This window comes from Pelodiscus sinensis, chromosome 27 (assembly GCF_049634645.1).
Source record: "Pelodiscus sinensis isolate JC-2024 chromosome 27, ASM4963464v1, whole genome shotgun sequence".
Taxonomy (NCBI): domain Eukaryota; kingdom Metazoa; phylum Chordata; order Testudines; family Trionychidae; genus Pelodiscus; species Pelodiscus sinensis.
Window position 1 is genome coordinate 12623563 of NC_134737.1, and position 25279 is coordinate 12648841.

Below are 25279 nucleotides of genomic sequence, written 5' to 3' on the forward strand. Positions count from 1 at the left end.
CTTACCACCGAGCAGCCCAAAGAGCGGAAGCAAAGGGAGAAAAACAGAGCGAGAGTTAGTAAACCACCAGGCGCTGGTATGGTTCCAGCTGGTAAGGTACGGGAGCTGGTCCTGCCAAGGCATCAATCATCTCAGGGAGAAGGGAATCCCAACTCCTCTCAGCCTTGCCTGCCAAAGCTACTAGGTGACACCTGGCAGAGAAGGAAAAATTTCCTTGGGCGAGACGTTCCAGCCCTCACGAGGCCAGGATGCCCTCTCAGGCGTGTTCCGTGCATGGCACGAAGACGGCACCGATCTGGCTGTTACAGGTGAGGCCACCTGGCAGGAGCAGACAGGGCTAGGGGAATGGCGGCACATGCTGCCCCCTACAGGCTGGGCAGCAGCGGGGAAATGGTTATTTCTTTTTCCAACAGGACGACGCTGGAAGGGGAGAGACCCAAGAACATCCTGAAGGGGCAAAGGAGGGCTGAAGAATCAGGAGCCATCACCCCCCACTGGCCAATTCAAACCCTTCTCTGGAGCCGCCAGGCCCTGCATCACCCAGCTACAGCAGGGCCAGGGAAGGAGGCAGCTTGCTTGATGCCAGGGAATGGCTGGAGCAACCTGGGTTTCAGACGAGGGGTTGCAGGTTAAAGAGATTTTGGTGAGGCCAAGGTGTCCAGAAATAGCGTGAGAGACTCAGTTCCTCCAGGATTGAGGTCACCCGGAGCCAGAGCACAGTGGAAGCAGATGGATTAGACGTACCGCACCTAATCCCATTGAGCTGGGGCTATAAATAATAGTGATTTATCAGATCCAGACCACATGGCTTGGCACCTAGTTAGACAACAAACCTTTGGGAAGTAGGTGCTGATGAGAGCCCCCAGCCTGGCGCAAGGTGATGTAAATAGCACGGCTGCAGCCTCTCGCTGGTTTGCTGGCATATTCACCCCTATATCAAACCACCTTTCCTGGCCCACCTACCCGCTGGCTTCAGAGGTTTCATTCCCGGCTGTTCTGTGCCGCTGTGTTGCCTGCCGCTAATTATAAATTGATACCTAAACAAAAAGTAGGTCTGAGGTACTTCAATTAAATAGTTTCATATTATGGTACTGAATGATCTGAGGGGACGTTGTGCCAAGAGAAGGGCGGTGAATTCCACTGCCCTGGCCGGACAGAAGAAGTCATTCTTCTGCTCTACTCTGTGCTGATTAGGCCCTAGATAGAGTAGTGTGTCCAGTTCTGGACACCACATTCCAGGAAAGATGTGGAGAAATTGGAGAAGGTCCAGAGAAGAGCAACAAAAATTATTAACAACAAGGAGTCCTGTGGCAACTTATAGACTAACAGATTTATCGGAGCATAAGCTGTCGTGGGAAAAGACCCACTTTGTCAGATGCAAAAATGATGAAAGGTCTAGAAAATATGAGCGATGAGGGAAGACTGAAAGAGCTGGGCTTGTTTAGTTGAGAAAGGAAAAGACGGAGATGGGACATAATAGCATTTTTCAAGTATCTAAAAGGGTGTTACAAGGAGGAGGGAGAAAACCTGTTCTCCTTGTCCTCTGAGGATAGGACAAGAAGCAATGGGCTTAAACTGCAGCAAGGAAGGTTTAATTTGGACATTAGAAAAAACTTCCTAACTGTCAGGGTGGTTGAACACTGGAATAAATTGCCCAGGGAGGTTGTGGAATCTCCATCTCTGGAGATATTTAAGAGCAGATTAGACAGACATCTATCAGGGATGATCTAGACGGTGCTTGGTCCTGCCGTGAGGGTAGGGGACTGGACTCGACCTCTTGGGTTACGTTCCAGTTCTATGATTCTGTGATGCATTGTCTAGTCTGCCTCCCTACTTTCTCCTGCAGCCTCCATGGACTTCCATATTCTCCTTAATGTCCTTCCTCAAACTTGTTGCTGTGTACTCTTCAACAGCAGATGTGTTCCACCCCAGATGCAGCCACACCTGTGAGACGTGCACAGTAATTCATGCTCCAGCTGTAGCACTTGTGAACATGACATTACTCAGACAACTGAGAAGATAAGGCCTTGGCTCCTTCCCCATGGTGAGAGGGTTCAACTCATCTACATGTAATCTAGACATCCCGTAGGCTACCTCCCTCATCCAGTAAGGGCCCCACACTCTTTCTGATCACCCTCTTATTGCTAACATGCCTGTAGAAACCTTTCTTGTAACCCTTCACATTCCCTGCTAGCTACAATTCCAATTGCGCTTTGGCCTTCCTGATTACACCCCTGCACGCTCAACCAATAGATTTATACTCCTCCCTAGTCATCTGTCCAAGTTTCCACTTCTTGTGAGCTTCCTTTGTGTGTTTAAGCTCACCAAGGATTTCCCTGCTAAGCCAAACTGGTCGCCAACCACATTTGCTTTTCTTACTGCGCATCGGGATGGTTTGTTCCTGTGCCTTCAATAAGGCTTCTTAAAATACGGCCAGCTCTCCTGGACTCCTTTCCCCTTATGTTAGAGGACAGATTGCTGGGAAGCCCTGGTTATAAGGAGCGGAGAGGGCCTGACCAGAGAAAGTGCAGGACTGGTTCCCAGAGAAGCACATGGGATAGAGTAGGGCTGGGCAGGCTCAGGGGTGCAGAGCAATAGAGGCTCCGGCCTGATACCTGCAGACTTTGATACAGGGGTCAGGAGAGTGCAGGGAAGTGGCCCAGGGAACGGGAGGCAGTAGAGGAAGAGGGAAGGAGGGCAGGACAAGGCTGCCACCAGAGGGACCCTGGCCTCCAGAGTAGCGGGGGGGCTGGGGTCTCCCCTTACCCATTGCACCACAGCTATCCACGCGGAGGAGTGGCCTTTACGGACCTGACTTGCCCGGAGGTGAGGGGATAGATTGAGGCTGCTGCTGGCGTCAGCAGCAAGAGCGAGGCTGCGGAGCACTGATACCCCAGGAGGGGGGCGAGAGGCCAGTGCGGTGAGCCTTGCTGGAGGGCAGTGTCCTGTAGAGGATGCCTTGATCTGGGAAGGAACGATGGGTGAGTTACTGGGCAGAAGGGTGATAGAAATGTAGCCGTGTTAGTTTAGTGTAGCTGAAACAAAATACTGGACTATGTAGCACTTTAAAGACTAACAAGATGGTTTATTAGGCCCACGAAAGCTCATCACCTAATAAACCATCTTGTTAGTCTTTAAAGTGCTACACAGTCCTGTTTTTTGTTCGGGCAGAAGGGGGCGCCCTGCTGAGGACAGAGCTAATTCCCAGTGTGGCCAGCAGGCAGCGCCATAGTGGTGAGTCTCGATAGAGCCGCATGGATGCTCCTAACGTTTCAGTCTGAAAAGCAGCCGCTTCCTTACACAGAACACGCCCAGAAGACTGCAATTCCAATAAAGTGTCTCTAGTAAACCACAAACCATTCGCATGACAAGGTCCAGACTTTACCATTTTTGCTCACGATGCTAATTTTTGGTAAGACAGTAAAACCACGTCTCAGCCAAGAGACGAAAACTCTGCAACCATTGGTGGTAAACGCTCTACTTCTGACGTAAGTTCTGCCATAAGGCTGTGAGCAGTGTTGTTCTCACTCACACCCTAGACTCAGTTTTGGAGCAGACCGATTGCTGGCCATCTTGTTGTGCTTTGGCATTGCAATGTAATGCCAACCGTGTTTGTCATCTGGGACGAACAGAAGTGGCAAACGGTTCCACAAAATAGCACAACTCAAGGAAATGCCCATTGACCAAGATGTGAGCAAGCAGCACATGGTCTGATTACCTTGCTGAATTTGAACACCTTTCATCAGTCATGGGAGTTGTTGCCACAGCGTTGTCCCCAGCAATCAGCCATATCTAAACCAGCTTTCTCTAGCTTCTCAGTAACACTCTGCTTTGGCGTGGACAGCAATGAAAACTGCCAGGCACCAAAGAGGGCTCAGAATGGTCCATTTGGGGCACTGAATGGAGAAGGTGATGCTCCCACATTAGAAGGAAGGAGCAAAAAAGCAAATGGGGTCCGGTACATGCCAGGTTCCACCAGAACCATTTGAACCCCTGTTCACACAGATCCGCTCAGACCCCAGGTTCCCAGCTGGATCAGGACTGAGCCAGTCTTAACTGGGGGTGGGATAGGGGTTCAGCTGGGGCTGTGTTTGGGTAGAACCCTCTAGTACAGGGTCCTGGCAGGGCCAGCTGTCACTCCCAGACATCCGGTATAAACACAACTGCTTTATCTGAGCACAAGAGGCCAGTCGAGAACGGAGTGTCCCTCGGTTCTAGGCTCACATGGGCTGTGCCCACGGTCTAGCCCGTCTCTGTGAAGCACAGTGATCTTCCCACCCCTGCCAGCAGCCTCAGCCCAGAAACACGCACACAGCTCGGTCCCCAAAACAGACCGCGGTCCCGTAGCCTCGTCCGCTGCTCCCCGACACCGCAGTGCTGGAAGCCACAGGGAAGGGGCAGGCAGGCTGATGTGGAGGAGCTGGAGAAGAGCGGGAAGATTTTCTTACCTGCTTGTGAAGTTTCTGCTTCTGGAGGCTCCCGGGTTCCTCATTCGCACTAGGGGGGAAAACAGGGCAATGAGAGGAAGGCCAGTGTCTCCCAAAGCGGCAGTGACGTTCTGAGGCCTGACGGGGCTGGCTGCCTGTGGATGGGTGCTCGGGGCTGGCTGATGCAGCGTGCCTCAAAGCGAGCAGCTGAAATCACTAGTCCCGCTGGAAAATCTTCGGGAGGGAAACAAACCAACTTTGGCCCTTGAGTTTACACCAGTCCCAGCTTAGAGACAGAAGCCGCTTCCTGCTCCCACCGCCCTACATTGCCTGTCTCCCTTTCTCTCTCTGGGCTAGAGGGGTACCCCTCACTGTCCAGTGGGCATTCTGCAGGCCCGCGTGTTACAGGCCTTTCAGACTGGATCTCGGAGTGACCTCTCGGTGGACAGTGCTCGGGGTGCCCTGTGCATCCCTAAGGTGCCTCACACTGTTTCCCGTCCCCTTAACTTCCCATGGGTCTCCGTTTCCATCCTTGCCTGTTCTTCCAGCTGGTCCCAGTCCCCCCTCCCCCCCCCCGTGGCTGGTTGCCATGGTAACAGAATTTGGGAGCATTTCCAATAGGTGAACCAGCAAATGGATGCCTAGCAAACCCAGCTGTGCAGCGAGGTAGCTCCAGGCCACGCAGAACAGCCGCACCAGTGGCAGCGTCTCGGGGGCGGGGTAAGAGCAGGCTCTGCTTGTAGTTTTCCCCAAGATGTCCCAGTGCTGTGGGGCAGGCAGGACTGGTCAGCAATGCTCCGGTATTGGCAAAGCAGCTCCCAGCAGAAACTGCCCCCCTACACTGGAGAAGGGACCCTCTGCTTCCAAGGGAAGGTGCTGCCGCCTCTCATGCTTGTTCAATACGATTCACGTATATCTGTATTTTACAGCAGTGGGGAGCCCGTGGCAGGCTTGTGGGCCAGCGATTAGGCAGAGGAATCCCTGGCAACAGACCAGCGGAGACCACGACGATCAACTGGTCCGGCCTCCTACCTAGCCCAGGCCAGAAAATTTCAGCAAGTGACTGATTCTTGCATCGAGCCCACGACTGTGCTGGCTCAGCCAGAGCGGATCTTTTAGAAAGAGACACCCCGGAACACCCTCAGGACCTGTGGGGCCCCATGTAGTCCTGGGGGCAGGGGACTGGACTCGGTGACCTCTCGAGGTCCCTTCCAGTTCTAGTGTTTTATGATTCTGCTAGCCAGTTAGCCCGTCATAAAACGGGATTTTCAGGTCTCTCCTCCACGTCCTATTCCCTTTCTATCTAGGTCTTCTCTCCTGAGCCTCCGGTCTCTCGCTCCGTCTCTGTCTCTCTCCCCTCCTCCTATTGCCTTCCCCCCACTCTCTCTCAGCTCTCTGCCGTCTCCTGCCTCTCTCTCCGTCTCTCTTTCTCTTCTCCCCCTCCTGCCTCTCTCACTCTTTCTCTTCTCCTCCCCCTCCCGCCTCTCATTCTCTCTTCTCCTCCTCCTGCCTCTCACTCTCTCTTTCTCTTCTCCTCCTCCTGCATGGGGAGCGCAGAGCCCAAACAGCCGCTTGCTCCCCCACGGCAGCCCGGCTGAGTGGCGCAGAACTCAGCCGAGCGCCATGGCAGGAGGCAACAGCGCCACTCAGAGGCAACACGTAACACTACAGGGTTACAGAGTCACAGACATTGGGCTACTATATATATGATGACTAGCCAATTAGCCAGTCATAAGATGGGATTTTCAGGTCTCTCCTCCACATTGGTCTTCTCTACTGAGCCTCCAATCTCTCGCTCCGTCTCTCTTTCTCTCCTCCTCCTCCTGCCTCCCCCTCTCTCTCTCAGCTCTCCTCCACCTCCTGCCTCTCTCTCTGTCTCTCTCTTTCTCTTCTCCTTCCCCTCCTGCTTCTCACTCAAGGGACCGCAGAGCTCAAACAGCTGTTTGGGCTCCGCACTCCCCGTGCTGCATGGGGAGCGTAGAGCCCAAACGGTCGCTTGCGCCACTTACTCCCACACGACGGCTCGGCTGAGTGGCGCAGAAGTCAGCCGAGCGCCACAGCGGGAGGCGAAGGAGGGTGGGGCGGTGACATTCACGGCCAGGGGGCAGGGCCTGGAGCCACTGTCACGCCGCATGTCACCGCCCCGCCCCCCTTTGCCTCCCGCCGTGGTGCTCGGCTGACTTCTGCGCTGCTCAGCTGGGCCACCGCGGGGGAGCAAGCGGCCATTTGGGCCCCACATTCCCCATGCAGCACAGGCCGCCCAGAGGGAACAGCCAGCATTTCGGCGTTACAGACTCCCAGACACTGGGCTACTATATGTATGATGAGTGTTCTATGATTAACCTAGTGCCTCAATAGCAGCTGGGGAAGACAACGATTTTTTAGAGACGTGATTTTATAATCGTCAGCAAAACCCGAATGAAATGGTTTTAAAGCACATTTTAAACCAAGGTCCCATTGACTAGCACATTGACTAGAAACTGACGGTACAGCCCTGGGGCTAGCAAATGCCTGTTAAGGGTTTCATGCCCACTTTCTGGCTCGTTCCCAGGTTCAGGATCTTGCTAATCGCGCTGGCCGGCCTTGTCCCTTGGAAGTGAACTAGATCTTCTCCGGAGGAAGCAGAGCCGCAGAACAGGGAGAGGAGAAGGCAGAGGGTGGGCACCAAGACCCAGCGGTGCCCTACGCGACTGTGTGTTCTGCCTGTGGACAGGGACAGCCCTGGAGAAACCCCGCCTGATTTAAGCATTTGCCCAGTAAGATATTCCAGGGTTAACTGCCCACACGGGTACAATAGTCATTAACTGCTCCTCTTTCTAGTCTGAAGTTGTCCAGCTTCAGCGTCTGTCCATTGGAGCGTTGTTGGTGAGATTGAAGAGCCTTGCCTGTCAGAAACCTTCTCTCCCGGGATGTTCTTCCAGGGGTGATCAGGTCACCTCTGAACAGGGGCGGCCCTAGACTAGCTGCCAGCAACTGGCACCCTAGGCGAAGCATGCAATCGGCACTCCCACCTCCAAACCCCTCGATGATATTGTGCCACTATTTGGCTCCCCATTTAACGTGGCGCCCCAGGCGACCGCCTAGTTTGCCCGTATGGATGGACCGCCCCTGCCTCGGAACTGACTCTTCGTTAAGCTAAATGGATTGAGCTTCTTTAGTCTCACTGCAAAGACAGGGTCTTCAGGCCTCGGTAATTCTTGTAGGGCTCTTCCCCTGAATCTGTCAGTGTCCTTATGGGACGATCCTTCCAGCCAACGACAGACAGAATCCCCCTTTGGAGCCTGGCAATGCCAGAGTGGCTGCAGATCCCCAATAAACTACTGTCATCGCCGACCCGGGAACAGAAGCTTGGGGCTCTGACATGGAAGGTGATAGCCAACCCTGGGTCCTTTCTGACTCATTGGAGATACCTCCAGATGTCAGATCACTGGATTCACTCCCTCCTGGGTTTTGAAGCAGGCATCTGTTTGCAGTCTCACAGATGCTGCTTGTTTTGGAATGTACGCGGAGGCCACCAGCTGGCCTGAGAAAACTCCACCAGTCTCTTGCCTAACTCAGATGTCTTGAGTCCACTAGAGCAGCCATCTGAAATGCCCTGTGTTCGGCTGCAGTGCTGCCTGGGGGACATATAGGAGCCCCAGGAATACGCTGGCTAGGGTAGCAATAAAGCCCTAGGTTTCATATTCTGACACCTCCAGAGTGTGCCAAGGTGCATGCTCATAGCCCCATCCTCCCAAATGCAGCCAGCCTCTCTGGTAGATTAGCCTGATGACAAAGATACCTCAGCACGGTGTTTCCACGCAGGCAGCCCTCCCTGGAGCGGGACCCTCCCTGAACAAGTGCTGTTCTTCCCTCTTTGTCCAACAGACTCTCCTGCTGACAGCTGGTGGAAACTGTCCAGCAGGAGGGTTCCCCGTAAGAACGGATGAGTTTAATCGAAAGCAAAGCCTCTCCCGGGAGTCGTTTGATTCCAATGAGATTTTCGATGGGAACGAAGTTGATAAACACAGGAGCCTCCCCAGGAATTGAAATTGGGGGGGGGGGTGTTCGAATTTACAAGGGGGGGTCAGGGCCGATGAGGGGTGAGACCGTGATGGTGAAGGTGGGCTGTATGGCACCATAGTTCACAAAACTGGGGGGTGTTGGGGAAATTCAGGGGGGGTATACACCCCCATGGGGGGTGTAGGGAAATCCCTGTTTTGTGTCAACTTCATTTCCGTTCATACCGAGGAGGCTTGCGCGTGCAAATGTCAATGGGAACGTGGGCTGTAGACACATTCCACAGTGTGCTGCTTTGACAGGGCGGAAAACAAACATTTCAGTGGCCCCAAAGGGACGTTCTTTAGAATGTTTGTTCCCTGGCAAACGTCAGCAGTTTCCTTTCTGGCTAACTCCGGTTCTGCTGCCTCTGCCCGAGGCGAGGGTACCCCCTTCCCACAGGAGAAAGTGGGATGGGCTCTCCTCAGGGCGAGATCGAGCCTTTCTTCTGCAAGACTTGGTGAGTGAACACGGACAGACTGGATTTCCCAGAGAGCGAGGTTCTTCCGGACCAGGAGGAGGTCAGCTCTAAGGAGGGGGACGTCTGCGTGCGACTGAGGCTGAGGGGCAGGGAAGCTCTAGGATAGAAACCCAGGCTGCAGTATTCTGCTGCTACAAACCCTCCCCCCCCCGGTACACACCCTCGTCCCCCCTGCAACCAGGAGCACGTCGAACGTGAGCCGCTGGGGGCAGAAGGAACCAACCACTCACCTGTCCAAGGTCCACACCTCCCGCAGGATCTCCGACTGCAGGGGCATGGCAAACGGCCGGCCGGGCTCGGACTCGCGGGGAAGCAAGGACTCTGGCAGCCGGGATCCAGACTTGGTGCACCAAGCCGCCTTGTTGGCAGGTGTGAAGGTGGAAGTCTCCCTTCTCCTAGTCCAGATCTTCTTCACCACGGACGTGAAACCCCCCCAGGCAGTGGGGATTTTCAACGCAAGACCTGACCAGCTACGGAGCTGCCCCTGGCTGGCTGGGGATTCCTTGCTTGCTGGTTAATCAGCTCCCGCAAATCCTGGCACAGCCTCACAATCAGTAGCTGATTTCAATGAAGTCAATTAGCCTTTCGAATTCGTTTCCTGTTACCCAGCAGGGCTGCGGAGGCCCAGCCGCTGGCGCAGGCCGGTCTGTGTCGTGCTTCGGCTCCGTGGAGAGGCAGAGAGCTCCTCAGATGATTCACTTTTTATTTCTCTCAAAACTCGGTAATAGGATTTCAGAAGCTCACGGCCTGGCAGCCAGGCCTCTGGGGAGGTTCTACAGAGTGCAACAGCTGTCACAGTAATTTATTCAGCCCGGGCCCAAGACAGCTTGATGGATCATGCTGTGTAACGTTGTGACTCTGGGCGAGCGAGTGTAGCGTACATGTGTGCAGGGCGCGTGCGCACATGCACCCCCCCCCACAATTATAGTGGGTGCGTGTGAGTGTAGCGTACGTGTACACACACACACACACACACACACACACAGTTATAGTGGGTGCGAGTGAGTGTAGCATACATGTGCACACACGCACACACACAGAGTTATAGTGGGTGCGAGTGAGTGTAGCGTACAGATATACACAGAGTTATAGTGGGTGCGAATGAGTGTAGCGTACAGATATACACACACACACACACACACAGAGTTATAGTGGGTGCGAGTGAGTGTAGCGTACAGATATACACACACACACACACAGTTATAGTGGGTGCGAGTGAGTGTAGCGTACATGTGCGCACACACACAGTTATAGTGGGTGTGAGTGAGTGTAGTGTACATGTGCACACGCGCACACACACAGAGTTATAGTGGGTGTGAGTGAGTGTAGTGTACATGTGTACACACACACACACACACACACAGAGTTATAGCGGATGCAAGTGTTGCTGGGCTCTCCTGGTGCTGTACAAAAGCTGGAGCAGTATGCCGTGTGGCCCACGCTGGGCGGGGATGCAGAGAGAAGGCGGATAAATCTGTCCGTGATCAACTAGGGACGCAGGGCCATTCACAGATCCAGCTACATGCTGCAAGGAGTGACGGCAGCGCCAGACACAGCAGAGCGAGCCTGCATCGAGCTGGCTCCAATAACACACAAAGTGCCGACTGAGCCAGCCTGGGACCCGGGACCTGCGCTGCAGCACCAGGAGAAGAGAAGCCGTTGCAGCCCAGGCTGGCTGCTGAGATTTAAGGCCTAGGAGCCCATCCATGCTACAGATGCTGTCTGAGCTCCTGCTTGGAGTGGGCCAGAAAGCTTCCCGCAGCGATCCCGGCCTGGAACTCACTGGCCGGTCCGATTCTCTATCGGCTCCCATCCAGAAACCCAGGAGCGGTTCCACTGGCATCGGGGAGCTCCACCCATACACAACCAGCACGAGCCTCTCCCGGGGGCCGTCCCCTGGCGCACCGCAGAACCCCCGGAGGCTCACACCGCCGCCCGAGGGGCCCGCCGACACGTCTACGAGCCCACGCAGCCCCCCAGCTGCTTCGCTCTAACATGGCTCGCTGCGGGCGACGCTCTCCGAATGGTGGGGGGGGTCAGCACTATTGATTCCTGTTAGCCCACGCACCCCCTCCTACCCCCCGTGTGGTCATGGCCGAGGCCTTCGGCAGGGGCAGGTTTGGCGTACACACACGCAGGCAGCAGGGGGCTGGGCAGGCTATTCTGGGAACGCCAGACCCACATCGCTCAGCCTCTGAGCCAAGAGATTTCAGCCCTGATCTGCTTAGGGGACGCAATCTGCCTGAGCTGGGCTCCTCGGCCCGCGTGATGTAACTGTCCTGGCACCCCCGACCCGGTGGCCCGGAATTGCTGTGGAGGACAACGCTCGGGGCCTGATGCTCCCCTGCCTGGCCCCAGTCCTTAGGGGAGCGGCGGCTGGGATGTACAGCGCAAGTGCCCGACGCAGGGCATCAGGGCTGCAAACTGCCCCTTCCCCTGCTTTCCGGTGTCTGACCACACAGGCAGAGGGCGTGGATCTGTCCAGCCCATCCCTGTGTCCCACTCGGTGCTTTGCACACTCGGCACATGCCGGCTGCTAGCGGGAACTGAGCTTGCAAGACCTGCTCGCAACGAGGAGGCTGGCAGCCACGCGGGCATCCTGCAAGTTCCTGCTCCACTCTCCGGGCTCAAAGACCCAGAGCAGCCCAGAAACTGGTGGGTCCTGGGCACGGACGGCATGTAGCCCGAGCGCCTGTGCAGTGAGCTGAATCAGCTGGAGGATAGGAAATGATACAACCATCAGTGCTCTGACTGGAGACAGAACTTGCTCCACTCTTTCCTGTGTACCAGCACTTCTGGGAACCCTGATGAACAGACAGGATGGGTGCTAGCCTCTGGCTGGACTATCTCCTCTATTCAATCTGTGTAGTCACACGCATGCAGCTTCCTAGCATCCGCCCTTCCCTCGTACATTACTTCATTTGCATACGGTACAAGCAATCTCATCCCTGGGCCTTTTTAGCCTCTTGGCTGAAGTTTTGGAGTTTAAATCGGATTTGACTCCGCTACAAGGACAGAGCAATTGTATTTTTGATGTGGCTGTCCCTGTTTATCCAGGCCAGCAAGCGGCACACGGTGCCGGTGAAAGGGGGTAGGGAATTGCAGAGAAACGGGATGGAAAGACACTGAAAGATGAAATCAGACAGGGCTGCCGCTAGCACGTGCAGCCTTCACTTGGTGGTAGTGGGGAGCTAGGCCCTGCTTCTGCGTTTGGACCCACGTGGGGTGCCCCTTGTGTCTGAGGGCTCCGGCCACCTGCATCTGATTGGTTACAAGAGACACCACATGGATTCCCAGGCGAGGGTCTGCAGAGCGAGGGTCAGAACCCTATGGCAAGGAGACACTCCTCACGAAATGCTATGGGGAGGCCCCGAAGTCCTTAGCTCAGTCTGAGGGGGACAGGGATGCAAAATATCACGGCACTGCGCTTAATCACTTGCGTTCTGCCTCACTGTCAGCACCACAGAACTACTTGCCAATTAGCAGGTCTCTCGGTGCTGTCTGCCGACGTCTGGAGCTGGACTTATCCGAGGGTGAAGATGAAGGCCGAGGCCTTATTTCCAGGCAACCTGTGCCCTGGAGATAAACATTTCTCCTCTTGTGGCGATGGCCAGAGCAAGGACATTTCTGGCGCTGGTTCTAGTCCATTTATCCGGAGCCGTCCGGCTGTTCAATCGTGTTCGGGTTCATTTGTTTACATGCATTAGAGGGGATCATTTTCATACCGTTTCCACTCCCAAGCCAGGAATGGCTCCCGGAGTCATTTCTCAGCCTAACTCCTGCTGTGGCATCTCTTCCAGGTTTCTATTTCTTTCACCCAATGTATCTGCCAGGCTTTTGTAGCCGGGGGACAAGTTAGGACTTAGCCGCCGCTTTCTCTCCAGCCGGAAAGGCAAGTTTCTGGCTCCAGTCCTACGTCTCTTTGTCCCAGAACTGGTGCTGTCCTTACTCCCTCAGCTGAGCCATACTGCAGTATTTCTGACCTACCCCGGGTATGGCAGAGGTGAAAGGGGCCCTGTGTGCTAATCCCCACAACTTCTTGTGTTCTAGGGCAGAACCATCTTGTAGGAAGAACGTTCTTGACGGAGGGCAGTGCTCCCGGGTGTCAAATACAGGGGGTCCAGAGATGCTAGGCTGTAGCTACGGCAGCGGTGGTTTATTAACAAGGCGCAAGTACCAGTGAGACTGGTGAAGACAAGCAGCACCGAGACCACCCAATGCCTTGGGTGTGAGGCTCTTGAAGCCTTCTTGACTCTGCTGGAACAGAGCGACACAGCTGCTTCCAGGAACGGGCTGTGCTCCACTCGCTATCACGCACCCAGAGCTGAACTTGGACCCTTGCAGTAGCGTAATTCCAGCTTGCTGCAGCAACCAGCCAAATCAACGGTCATGCTGTACTCTGCCAGGCCCTCAGCAGCTTCCTAACCCGCCTGTGCCACGAGGTGGTGCCAGATTGCCATTTATCCCTCTGAATTGCAAGAGCAAAAATTCCCCCCTGGTTTCTCATAGGACAGGGGGCCTGTGTGATGGGCTGAGATGGGGAGGGGACTGCGGAGTGCAAGCCCTCTCCCTCCACACCAAACAGCCTCTGTAAAGCAATCGCTCTTGCTCCTCAGTGACCAGATGAATGCATTGTTCCGAGTGATTCACTGAAACCGGCGCTTGTGCATTTCAGCAATCGCAGCACCAGCGCTTCTTCTCCTACAACATCCTCCCGCTTTCAAATCCTTCTTCAACACCCACTTCCTTGTCCCCAGAATCCTGCCTCCACTTCTCTTCTCTACCCCAGTTCACCCATATTCAGACCCTCCAACCAATGTTCCCTCTCGTTTTTTCCATCCACCCACAGAATAAATTTTGTTCTGTGCGCCAAGGCATGTGCAAATGTGCACCACCAACAAAAACACATGCTGCAAGCTGTGGGTCCCTGCTAATCAGCTGGGCGGCATTTGAATCTCTCCCGCTCAAGCACACAGCTTACAGGGAACACTGTCTACAATCCAACTCTTCCCCACAGGCCTGGAGACTTTGCACGAAAGCTAACACACACCAGGAGGTATTTCTCTTCGAGTCAGTCCCCAGCCATCTGCCCAGCATGGGGCGCTCGAGGGATGTGTTGCTGATAGCATCTCCTCCGGCGTGGGATGTCATGCCATAGAGCTAAACAGTCACAGCTCTTAGACATTCGGGTTGCGTCTAGACTGGCATGATTTTGCGCAAAAGCAAAATCTTGCCGCCCGTCTACACTGGCCGTATTTGCGCAAGAACACTGACCTTGTACGGTACAAAATCAGTGCTTCTTGCGCAAATACTCTGATGCTCCTGCTCAGGGATAAGCCCTCTTGCACCAGTATTCTAGCGCAAGAGGGCCAGTGTAGACAGCAACGTTAATCTCTTGTGCAAGAAAGTCCGATGGCTAAAATGGCCATCGGAGCTTTCTTGTGCAAGAGAGCGTCTACACTGGCACGGATGCTTTTGCGTAAAAGCATCCATGCCAATGTAGATGCTCTCTTGCGCAAATACTTTTAACGGAAAAGTTTTTCCGTTAAACGTATCTGCGCAAAATCATGCCAGTCTAGACGCAGCCTTGTAGTATTTTGCACAAGAGTGAGGGAGTTACCCCGGCATCCTGACTGAATTCCAATCACACGTAACTACATTCTGCCTAACTCAGCCCTCCGTGTCTTCTTGTAAAACTGTGGTGTAGTGTTGCTGGGCATCCTTACACAATCCACCCCAGAGACAGCTGCATTTCAGTAGCGGGTGATGTTATATGCAGTTTTCCAAACACTGGGCTCCTTCAATTTTTCACCCCAATGGCAGTTCTCTACAATATATGTAAGAGAGTTTGTCTGTTTGTTCAAGAGCTAGGACCACCAAATTTGGAATACAGCTTCCTCTGGTTGTGCCAGGAAAATGGGACATGCCTGGAATGGGGTTGCTTCTCAGAAAACCAAACAGAAAAGAGAATCACCAGGCAGGTGAAAGGGGATGGCTGAAGGGGTGTCCCTCCCCTAAATCCAGGACTGTCCCAGCTCCAATCTGCCCTTTAAGGAGGGCGGACTCATGCTCCCCGCCAATTCGTACAGGAACATTGCTGGCTGTTTCCCTCCGTCCGAGAGCAAAGGGAAAGTGCACGGTTTGCTGCATTCCTCACTCTGGATGAGGAGCGCAGGGGCAGATGAACCTGGATGTGCCCCAGCTGGGGGACATGGGAGCTGCAGCTGCCATGGAGAGGTGCTTCTCACCTGGCCCCAAACTGCTGCGACGAGAGAGGGCTGGGCTAGTTGTCTGTCTTCAGGGCAGCCTGCATAATGAACCCCTTATCCCCCGCCCCCCAACGACGATTCCAACCAGGCATGTTTCCAGAAAACAAAAAATTAATTGAGTTAAGGACCCGAGCAACGCCGGGTAAATCGTCTAGTGGTAATAAAAAGACAAACGTTATTCGAGCCCAACCATGCACACACTGCCTCTTCTGGGTTCAGTTTCACCTGATCTTATTTCTACAGCAGTCACGTACCCACATCCAAGGAACCCTTTGCCACATAGGAGCAGACTGCCACTATAGGAACAGAGTTGCTATAATTAAGCAAGAAGTGAGATGTTCTCCTCTCTCTCTCACACACACACACACACGTTTTACCAAGCACAGCGTGCAGCACGCTTGTGAGGCGTTTTGACATTGAGGTAGGAACCATGTCATGTACAAGGAGGACAAGCTAGTGCCTTGACCTGTATTTTCGATAGCTGGATCGCATGGATCCATCCCCCATGGCTAGCATGAAGAAGGGAATCCAGACATCTGAAAGACTAGAACCTGGAGGTCTGGGGTTGTGTCCCAACTCTGTTGCAGGCTCATTGTGTTAGTTCACGTGCCTCCTTGGCCCCAGTTTATAGACAAAGCAGCTAACACAACCTACTTGTGCGTCTTGCAAGGCTTGGTTATATTTGGCGAAGGGTGTGGAAAGCCACAGTGCTGAGGCACTAAGGACAAAGCATTTCTTATACAGATATAAGAAAACTCACTAGCCAGGTTTCTGCTTTCCCCTTGTTCATGCAAAGGCATCCAACCCAGCTGATTGGTTTGGAAGAGCAGAAGCTGGCCAGTTGCTGGTTGAATACTGTTAGCCGACCTGGGGGGAAGTTTGTCAATACTTCAGCGAACGATATCACAGAGGTAGCTGCTTCATCTCCAAGTCCATACCGGGCCTGGGTGCCACGTGGCCCTGTGCTGACGGACACAAGGTGTTTTTCATGGGACAGGATGAGACACACACTGGCAGGCCAGGTCATGCCAAAGCCTTCTGGTTTCAGCTGGACACAGACAAGTTCGCCACTGGAAGCATTCTGGCTCACCTGCGCGTTGCCACCGTTACAATAGGCATTAGCCTGCCAAGAACGTCCTGAGCCTGTCTTGAATGCCTGTGAGTGGCCGTGTTTTCATCTCCCTTAGAGCACCTCCGTCCTAGATTGTAAGGCAATGCCTGAGTGGCTGGATAGCGATCCTCTGTGACTCTGTAAACCACCACCCAGGAGAGTCACATTCATTAGCATGAAGGGCTGATCTGCCACCAGGGTGGCAGGACCTTCCCGAAAGGAGAAAGAAGTTCCTCCATATGGGGCCGATCATGTGGGAGGTGAGGACTGGAATCTCCTGGCAGACCATCAACAAGAGGACAAAAAGCTCTCTTGTTCTGCTCTTCCCATGGAGGTATCAAGCATGAGGATTCCCTCACTGCCCCCAGTCAGCTGAGCTGGCAGCTCAGTGGATATGGCAGAAAAAGAATAAAACCCATTATGTGCTGTTCGACTTCTGGGGGGCAAGGCTTTTCTAGGCATAAGCAAGAGCTCCCCAGTTTGGGTTGGCCCTAAGGGAGGCAGAGCTTGCTGATCAGAGATGCTTCCATGCCCTTTGGAAAGGCACGCTACTCTTTACAAAAGTGCAGTAAGATCTTCATTGGCCACGTTCATTAAAGCCAAGGCGACCGTGCCATCTGTAAGATGATGCCTCCAGCAGCACTAGCTCCCTGGGGGGAGTACTGATTCTGCAGTCCAAGGGAAGAAAGCAGTTTGCTATATGATCAGTGGTGCTACTTGAACCATGCTCCAGTCTCCCATCCACCTACAGACCAGGCCTACCTCTATGTAGCTTGTGATGACTGACAAGACTGCAATCAACAACGTTACAGCAGCAGATGGTGGGGGGCCAGTATTGGGAACTAGGGATGCAAGCAACTAGTTGACTATCCAATAAGCAAAAGTTTACTGGATGTCAACCAGTCCCTCGACTAGTTGCTTCCCCCCTGTTGCTGCCTCCATCAGAGGCAGCAACGGGGAAGCAGGAGCCAGGGACACGGAAAGCAGGGATAGCAGGGGGGTAGCGGGGACTGGGTGCGAGCTGGGAATCAGCTGGTTCCCAGCTCGCACCCAGTCCCAGATGCTGCACCTCTGCTTTTTAAATGTATTAAGAGCCTTCTGACTCTTAATACATTTAAAAAGCAGACGCGCCGGGGGGGAAGGGAGGGGGCAGTGCAAGTCGGGACAGCTGATTCCTGGCTCGCACTGGGTTCCTCCCGCACTGCACTTTAGCTTTTGAAATGGATTAAGAACCAGTAGGTTCTTAATCCATTTAAAAGGCTAAAGCACCACAGGGGGACCCAGCGCCAGCTGATTCCCAGTTGCATCGAGTCCCTCCTGCTGCGCTTTAGCCTTTTAAAGAGCCAGCTGGTGCAGTGTCTGGGACAGGGTGCAAGTCGGGAATCAGCTGAAAATCCATCGACTCGTCAATTAGTTGATTAAACTCTGTGTCGCCTCCCTATTGGGAGCCCCTTCCATAGGCAGAGGCAGGCGCTCTAACAAGACAAAATGCTCCTTGGCAGCAGGCGTGGCAACTTCTCTACTCCTGCGGCCTTCACGGGGGGAGGCAGAGAAAAGGAAATATTTTATCCTGGCTTTAAAACAAAAGCTGATCCTATTGGACACGTGAATCAGATTTGCATTTATGCAAAGGACGTAAGGATACCAAGGAAACCATCCAGGGCCCAGCCAGTTAGCAGGGGTAGTTAGAAATCTCTTCTCCCTCACTGCACCACTGACCATATGCAGCAGGGGGCGCCCTCTGCCCCAGAGCCACACAAGCAGAACGAAGGGCTTTCGAGATCACATCCTGTCGTCATCGAGTTGCAGGTTTCTTAGCAACCCCTCCTCCTCCACAATGACATGCATGAGACCCCCAGAGTCCATTTGCAGAAGTAAATAAGAAAAGATACTATGGAGCTAACCGGCGGATCCAGATAGGCCTCCCTGCTTGGGAATTGATCTGCTTTTGCGCTGTCGCCTTCCCCTCCCTCCTATGAGCCCCGCCGCAGGGATACCAGCACCAGTAGGAGTGACTGCAGAGCTACAGCATGATGATGTACAATGCCACAACTGCCTCACCTAGCTGTAGAGAGACACTGGAGCAATGGATGGGGCTGCAGCATGCCGCAGGCTGAAAGCTGACCTACAGAAACAGCACAGGTAGCCAGTAGGCTTCTAAAGAGCATGGAGAACCTCCCTCACCAGGTTTGCCCGCTGGGTATAGCCAGATTTATGACAGAGTCTCCTGGGATATGGGTGTCTACACGGAGGTCTTCCTAGGGGGTATATCAACTCAGCTAGATGTTTGTCTCTTTTTACAACTGGCTACAGAAAAAGCGTTAGTACAAACTAACATTTTATCCTTAGCCAAGGGGTAGGAATGGTGCCCCTGGCCTCTGTTTGTCAGAGGCTGGAGAAGGATGGCACGAGACAAATCGCTTGATCATTGTCTGTGGTCCACCCGGCGTTGGCCACTGTCGGCAGACAGGCTACTGGGCTAGATGGACCTTTGGTCTGACCCAGTACAGCCGTTCTTATGTTCTGTTCTTTATAGACAATTTGTTTATATTGCTCTTTGTACTAGACATGGAAATGGAAGCACTGCACTTATATATCCCCCTGGATTTACTGTATAACTATACTAGCATATTTACCTGGCGTTGCTTGGGTCAGCTACGGAGGGACTCATGGCAGAGGCTAGGAGTGTGGGGGGCACAGTAGTCAGAGCAGGGGCATGCAGATACAGGGCGGTGCAGGACTCATGGTTGGTGTGAGGAGGGCAGGGGATGTAGGAGGCAGGCTGATCCCTAGGGACAAAACCAGATTCAAATGAGATGACAAGGTCTGATGAACAGAGGTTAGAGGCAGGACATTCAGTGTTCAGACTCAAATGCTACATTGAATCTACTTCGTCGTGCAGAACAAAGATACGATACACTAGAATGGATGGACCCATTCACACTCTGGCAATTCCTGCAAGGGTTAACTAAGACAAAGGACAGATTTTAACCCCTCTGGTTGAGGGGTTGAGGTTAAGCTCCTCCCATTATTTAAGCATCCTGCCTCAGGGCTTCAGATGGTTTTAAAATACAGTCAGACTCCTAACAAAAAAGGGGAAGTGCAAGTAATGATTGAGTCTTCCGCCCTGATGGACTCGCTAGTGCATCAGCCGATTCATTCAAGGGGCTTTTCTATCCTGTTCAGGACAAAAATTCAGACTACTTTTAAATGAGATAGTGTGGGGCTTATGCTTTAAGTTCTGCATTTAACACGGTTCAAATCCATTACAGAGTTACTTTGTTGAAGCAGCTTTCTAACTAGATACAGAATGAGAGGCTGAGAAGTGACAAGAGAGAGCCAGGTGGTTGTTGCAGCATTAAGGAATGCTGGACCATTCATTGTTTTCTAATTTTTTTTTTCAGCATTAAGGAAGAAATAGCTAAATAAAATACTGTATTTGCTAAATGGAAACAAAACTGATAGGAAAAGAAGTTTTATTTTCCAGCTTCAAAAGGGGTTATTACAAACAATGGAGAGTAAATAAAAATTTAAAAGCAGTTTTAAAAAGGTAATGAAAATGTCTCTTTAAAGTAGTCATATGTACTAGACTTCAAAGGAGCCATAATGGTGCAGAAAATGTGTTTTCCCTGTCAGAGCTATAATCCACAATGCATTTCTGTGCTTTGTAGGTTACTGATCAATCAATAGAGCTCTCACCAAAACATCTGTGAGTGTTGGATAAAAGATATTCATTGGGAAGCTATGATTCCTGGTACCACATATGCGCAGTAAGAGACCAAATAACCATTTTGAACCACAACATTTCATCTGCTTTTTTTGCACAACCCCTAATAAGCTGTAAACTCCATTTAAAAAAAAAACCTGTTTGTAGATTGCAGGTTGTAAATTAAGTATCTGAGAACAGCAGCTTCTGAATACAATCTTTTGCACGCCAACAAAATGAAAACTGTGTTTCAACTTTTAAAAAAACGTAAATAAATTAACTCCCAGAATGAAACACTATTTTAAAGCCAAAGAGAGGAGTTATAATGGAAGTGATGGAAAACTTAACTGAAGCAGCACTAGTGGGAGCCACCTGTAACAGTTTCCTAAAAGGAAATGGGAAAGTCATGATGAAATGCAGTAGTTTAATGCCAGTTACTATCATCATACTGGAACATCCCCAGAAGCATGTCCAAGAAACCTCCCGAGAGAAAACCAACCCCCACGAGCTCATCACTGCTGAACATACCCAGTAAGCATTCAGTTAGGGCTGTAACAATAGACAGATTGTTCAGACCCCAGAGAAGTCAGCCTGTGCTACAAAAACCCATTTGAAATCTATACTGGAGTGAGAGAGAAGAAAGAAATTGCAGACGAAGGTCACCTCTCTGCATCTGGCTTTCAAGCCCATAACACTGCGCTACACAGCCCAGGGTACACTGCTCTGAACTTTGTTCTAGTAGGCACAGCGTGACACTTTGCATCCATAGCACTTGAGTCAATTTTTTAAAAAACAACAGTAACAACATAGGCTTGTGTCGTGCTATTGCGGTACAACCAAATGCAATACTGAATTGTACAACGGAGAGCTCCTACATGCCAACTTATGGTTGAGGATACTGGGCATTGTATGGAAAGTTGATATGAACTGAAATGAGCAGGACATGAGCTGCCTCAATAAACCTTCTTAGTGCCAGGGTTTTTGTTTTGTTGTTTTTTGTCATTCCCCCTTTCTTTTTAAAAAACATTTGTTCCACTTGGAGTGGTCCCACCGACCCTTTGCTTCTGCTTCGCTGCTTCGCATGCTCTCAGCAGTAGGGCTGTTGAAACATTTTTGTTTGTGAAGCTGCTGGTTAGGCATTTTGCTTCCACGATCACACAAACTGTAACAAGCTTTACAATAAACACTGTTGAGTCCTGAGTTTTGCAGAAACCTGTTTTGGCACAGGCCAAGTTCATAAGGATCAATTCTCCGCCTTCTCTTCTGTTGTACGGGCCTCAGGCTTTGCCTTCGTTCACTGGAGCTGTGAAACCCTTTTCACACGTGGCTTTCTCTGCGTCTCTCTCCCCCAGGGCTTTGCTGGCCTCCTGTACAATGGCAAGTAAACCACACACGGTTAGTGGAGACACAAGCAGCAGTCCAGGCAAAGTGAGCACGTGCTTTAGTGTCTGTCTTCACGTGCTTTAGTGAGCACAGACAATCCCTGCAACCCATTGTTAAGGAAATCTCTTCCTAATCTTGGCTCTTGCCTATGGTGTACCAATGGGAGTCATATAAAATATATAGCATAAAAATATCATTAGGAAAGCCTATGAGGAGAGGCTGAGGGAGTTGGGTCTGTTTAGTCTGTAGAAGAGAAGAGTGAGGGGGGATTTGATAGCAGCCTTCAACTTCCTGAAGGGGGGTTCCAAAGAGGATGGAGAGAGGCTGTTCTCAGTGGTGACAGATGCAGAACAAGGAGCAATGGTCACAAGTTGTGGTTGGAGAGGTCTAGGTTAGATATTAGGAAAAACTATTTCACTAGGAGGGTGGTGAAGCACTGGGATGGGTTGCCTAGGGGGGTAGTGGAGTCTCCATCCCTAGAGGCGTTTACGACTTGGCTTGACAAAGCCCTGGCTGGGTTGATTTAGTTGGGATTGGTCCTGCCTAGGGCAGGGGGCTGGACTTGATGACCTCCTGAGGTCTCTTCCAGCTCTATGGTTCTATGATTCTATGAAAGCCAAAAAGGAATTTGAAGAACAGTGTTAGCCAAAAATTCAAAAAGTAATAGCAAAACGGTGTTTAAGTACATCAGAAGCAGGAAGCCTTCTCAACAAGCAGTGGGGTTCCTGAACGATTGAGATGCCAAAGGAGCACTCAAAGATGGTAAGATCTTTGCAGAAAAACTAAATGAATTATTTGCATTGGTTTTCACAGCTGAGGATGTTAGGGAGGGTAGGGGCTGGCCAGGTAACTTCCCATGGAAGGGTGGAATGTAGAAACAGAATTCCCGCCCAAAGTGGAATCTAGAAAACAATAGGAAGCAGGCAGTTTCTTTGTCTTTGGCTGGTGTGGCACACCCAAGAGGATGAACCAGAGACCTCAGGGAGTGGGGACTTCCCTGGTTTGAAAGCTTAGCTGGAACAAGGACAGCTTGAGGGTGAGTTTGTAATAAGTTTGTACTGAGGTTTTAGTTTCAGAATTAGCTAAGCATTTTCTGTTTTTTAAGTTGGTAATCTATTTACTATCAAACGCAGTGTAAATAATTGTTACCTGGGGGAGCAATCAGTGTGTACATTCCACCTTTCATTGTCAATTCATTAAATAATTTGTCGGGGTTTGATTCCATCTGGGGAGTGGCATCCCACGAAGCTGGGCCCAAATCTGCATTTTCCTCAGACCCAAAGAGTTTTAGTGTCTATATTGCTCCTTGGGGGAGAGGGAGGCGGGAACTGATCTCAGCTCTGCGCCTTGGGTAGAAACGAACCAGATGAGCTGGCCCAGCAGGACATGGTGGTGAAAAGCCCCAGAGAGGCAAGCGGCTTTGTCAGAACTTCAGGGTCTTCTGTGACCTCACCCTGTCACAATGACATTCACCTACATGTGAAATTGTGGAAAGTGGTCGAGAGCCACACTTTTCCATGATATTAATGGAGAAGGTTCGGGGTCTGGGATGGAGGTTGGGTGCAGATGGGAGCTTGGAGTAAGGGATTGGGGTGCAGGAGGGCCTGTAAGGTATGGGAGAGAGTTTGGATGAAGGAAGTACTTGTGACCTGGGGCACAGGACTCGGGTGTAGGGGCTTGGGTTGTGACCTAGGGGAGAGGATTGGGGGTGCAGAAGTTTGTCTTGTGACCTAGGATAGGAGGGGATTGTGGCGCAGGGTCTGGAAGGGGATATGGGCTCAGGAGGGGAACAGAGGCTTGGGTCATATGGGGTCGGAGGGTAGAAGCGGGGAGAGGGCACACGGTAAGGGGGAGGGAGGCAGGCTCTGGCTGGAAGGCTTACCAGTGAGAATCCTGGCCAGCAGCCCAACACATTTCTCAGGCAGGAGCCTTCCCGCCCCCGCACAGGCTGCATGGCCACGTGCTCCGTGAATGAGAGCCCGAGAGGAGGGGGAATTGGTGCTTCACACGCTGCCTGTTCTTGAAACAGGTAGCTTCCATTGGCCAGAAACCAGCCAATGGGATTGTGCTGGGGATAGGAGTGAGGCTCTAATCCCTCCTCCCCCATGCTCACAGTTTGAGAAACACAAACAGCCAGGTAGCCGCTTTTCTGAGCGGCGTGCAGGGACGGAGCAAGCAGGGGAGTCTGCCGGTGGCCCCCTGCTGCCTCCACAGGCTGGATCCGGTGGCTTGGCAGGCCAGATCCAGCCCACGGAGGGTCTTTTGCCTAGGCCTGCTGTAGCCTCTGTCTGAAGTCACAAGGGAGGGATCACTTGGACCTCTTCTGTTCATTCCCTCTGGGGCACCTGGCATTGGCCACTGTCGGCAGACAGGACGCTGGGCTAGATGCAGATACACTAATTCCATTCCTCTTGGCTAAGGGGGAAGTGGGGCCTGGGCAGCATCCCCAGCCCCATTGCCTTGCCAGCTCCTGGCATTATTTAGGAGAGGAGGTTTTGGGGGCAGGGCAGGAAAAGGCCAGGTGGGGGCAGGGCGTGTGGTGTAATGGAGGTTGTCCTAGACCCCACACCTCCCCCCATAGGGATGGCCATGTCCTTAAGAACCAATACCTGTGATATCAGCCTTAGCTATAAAGAGACACCAAGAATGGACCACAGAGACATATACAGACTCTTTTTCCATTGAGTTGGTCCCTGCTGGAAATGGGTCACACCCCCTTCATGCTCTGCCTGCCAGAATGGTTCTGGCAATATGATCCCTTTCTGCATCACAAAAGTTCATTTCCCTTAAGCCAGCTATCAAGTCCTAAGAGATGTGCTCCACATGTCAACTCAAGGCAAACCTTTGCGTCTCTCTCTGCAAACTTCTTGAACATGTTGGCATATATCCTCCGGTCACGTTCATTGTGCTCCTTCAGCTTCTTCTGGCAGACGGTGATCTGTGACTTAGCAGCTTTGTTCTGCGGATTTACTTCCAGTACTTTTTGAAAGTCACCTTTCGCCAATTCAAATTCATTCATTAGTAATCTGGCTTCACCCCTTCTATAAAAACCCTTCTCGCTGACTTGATCCAATCCCAGTGCCTGTGAACACACATTTCTACATTAGCAAAGCATAAGACAACGTTCAGCATTAGTTACCCTGGCGTTTTTCTTCACCGTACTCCTGTTAACACAAGCAAGAACTTTGCTGGAGGGAATAATGTTAGCAAGTGTGCACGCAGGCACGATTTATAAAACATGTACATGGCCGCAGGTGTCCCCAGGTTTTTGTGCAGAACAGCATGCCAGCAAAAGGCACGCAGAACAATTCCATTCCTTGGCCATCTGTTAGATGGCACAACAAAAAGCCTGGTTACACAACAGATGCTACTCCTTGGTAAGATGGAGTGCTTGATTCTGATCTCACACTAGGGTAATGCCACTGAATTTGCTGAAGTTACTCTGTCTCAGAACAGATGAAAGGGATAAGCATTTCCCCCATAACTCAAAACCTTAAGAATGAGTCATTTCTGAGAGAGAGCCCCAGAGCACAGAGTTCATGCAGTCATCTGAGCCTGCTTATTGTGAAGTCCTAAACATTGCTGGTTCCTAATGCTCTGCTAACGTGAATGTGTGTCTCCTTTAGAGGCATTGCACCTTTTAAAGCATCAACATGAAATTGGGATGGCAGGAAAGGCTTGAAATCTCTACAGTGCTCCTAACTTGCCCCTACCCAAAATGGTATTGACCTCCAGTACTGGTTGAAAATCTATATACATATACTGCAACTGAGTAATATTGTACTCGCACCTCCCACCCAAAGTAATAGAGTCAGTAAGGGTGTGTCTAGACTACAGGGATTTTTCAAAAAAAAAGTGGCTTTT

The 25279-nt window shown here is 51.9% G+C and overlaps 2 protein-coding genes across 7 annotated transcripts in view; both read right to left on the reverse strand.

The window, feature by feature from the left end:
* Positions 1 to 19643, reverse strand: part of TULP1 (TUB like protein 1) — a 44501-nt gene extending 24858 nt beyond the window's left edge. Inside the window, exons 1-2 of one of the 3 annotated variants that reach the window (XM_075910360.1) lie at positions 18963 to 19643; positions 4449 to 4497 (exon numbers count right to left, since the gene is read on the reverse strand). In XM_075910360.1, the coding sequence (XP_075766475.1) occupies positions 4449 to 4497; positions 18963 to 18997 (84 nt within the window). In that variant the 5' untranslated portion in view covers positions 18998 to 19643. Of the gene's footprint in view, positions 1 to 4448; positions 4498 to 9176; positions 17348 to 18962 lie in introns of those variants that run through there. The other 2 variants (XM_075910359.1, XM_075910361.1) reach the window with 2 other exon arrangements.
* Positions 19644 to 19785: 142 nt separating this feature from the next.
* The window catches only part of FKBP5 (FKBP prolyl isomerase 5), a 63845-nt gene continuing 58351 nt past the window's right edge, over positions 19786 to 25279 (reverse strand). For all 4 annotated transcript variants that reach the window (XM_075910362.1, XM_075910364.1, XM_025181031.2 and 1 more), the window contains 2 exons: positions 24258 to 24497; positions 19786 to 21399 (listed from right to left, as the gene is read on the reverse strand). In XM_075910362.1, coding sequence (XP_075766477.1) covers positions 21310 to 21399; positions 24258 to 24497 — 330 coding nt within the window. In that variant the 3' untranslated portion in view covers positions 19786 to 21309. The remainder of the gene's footprint in view (positions 21400 to 24257; positions 24498 to 25279) is intronic.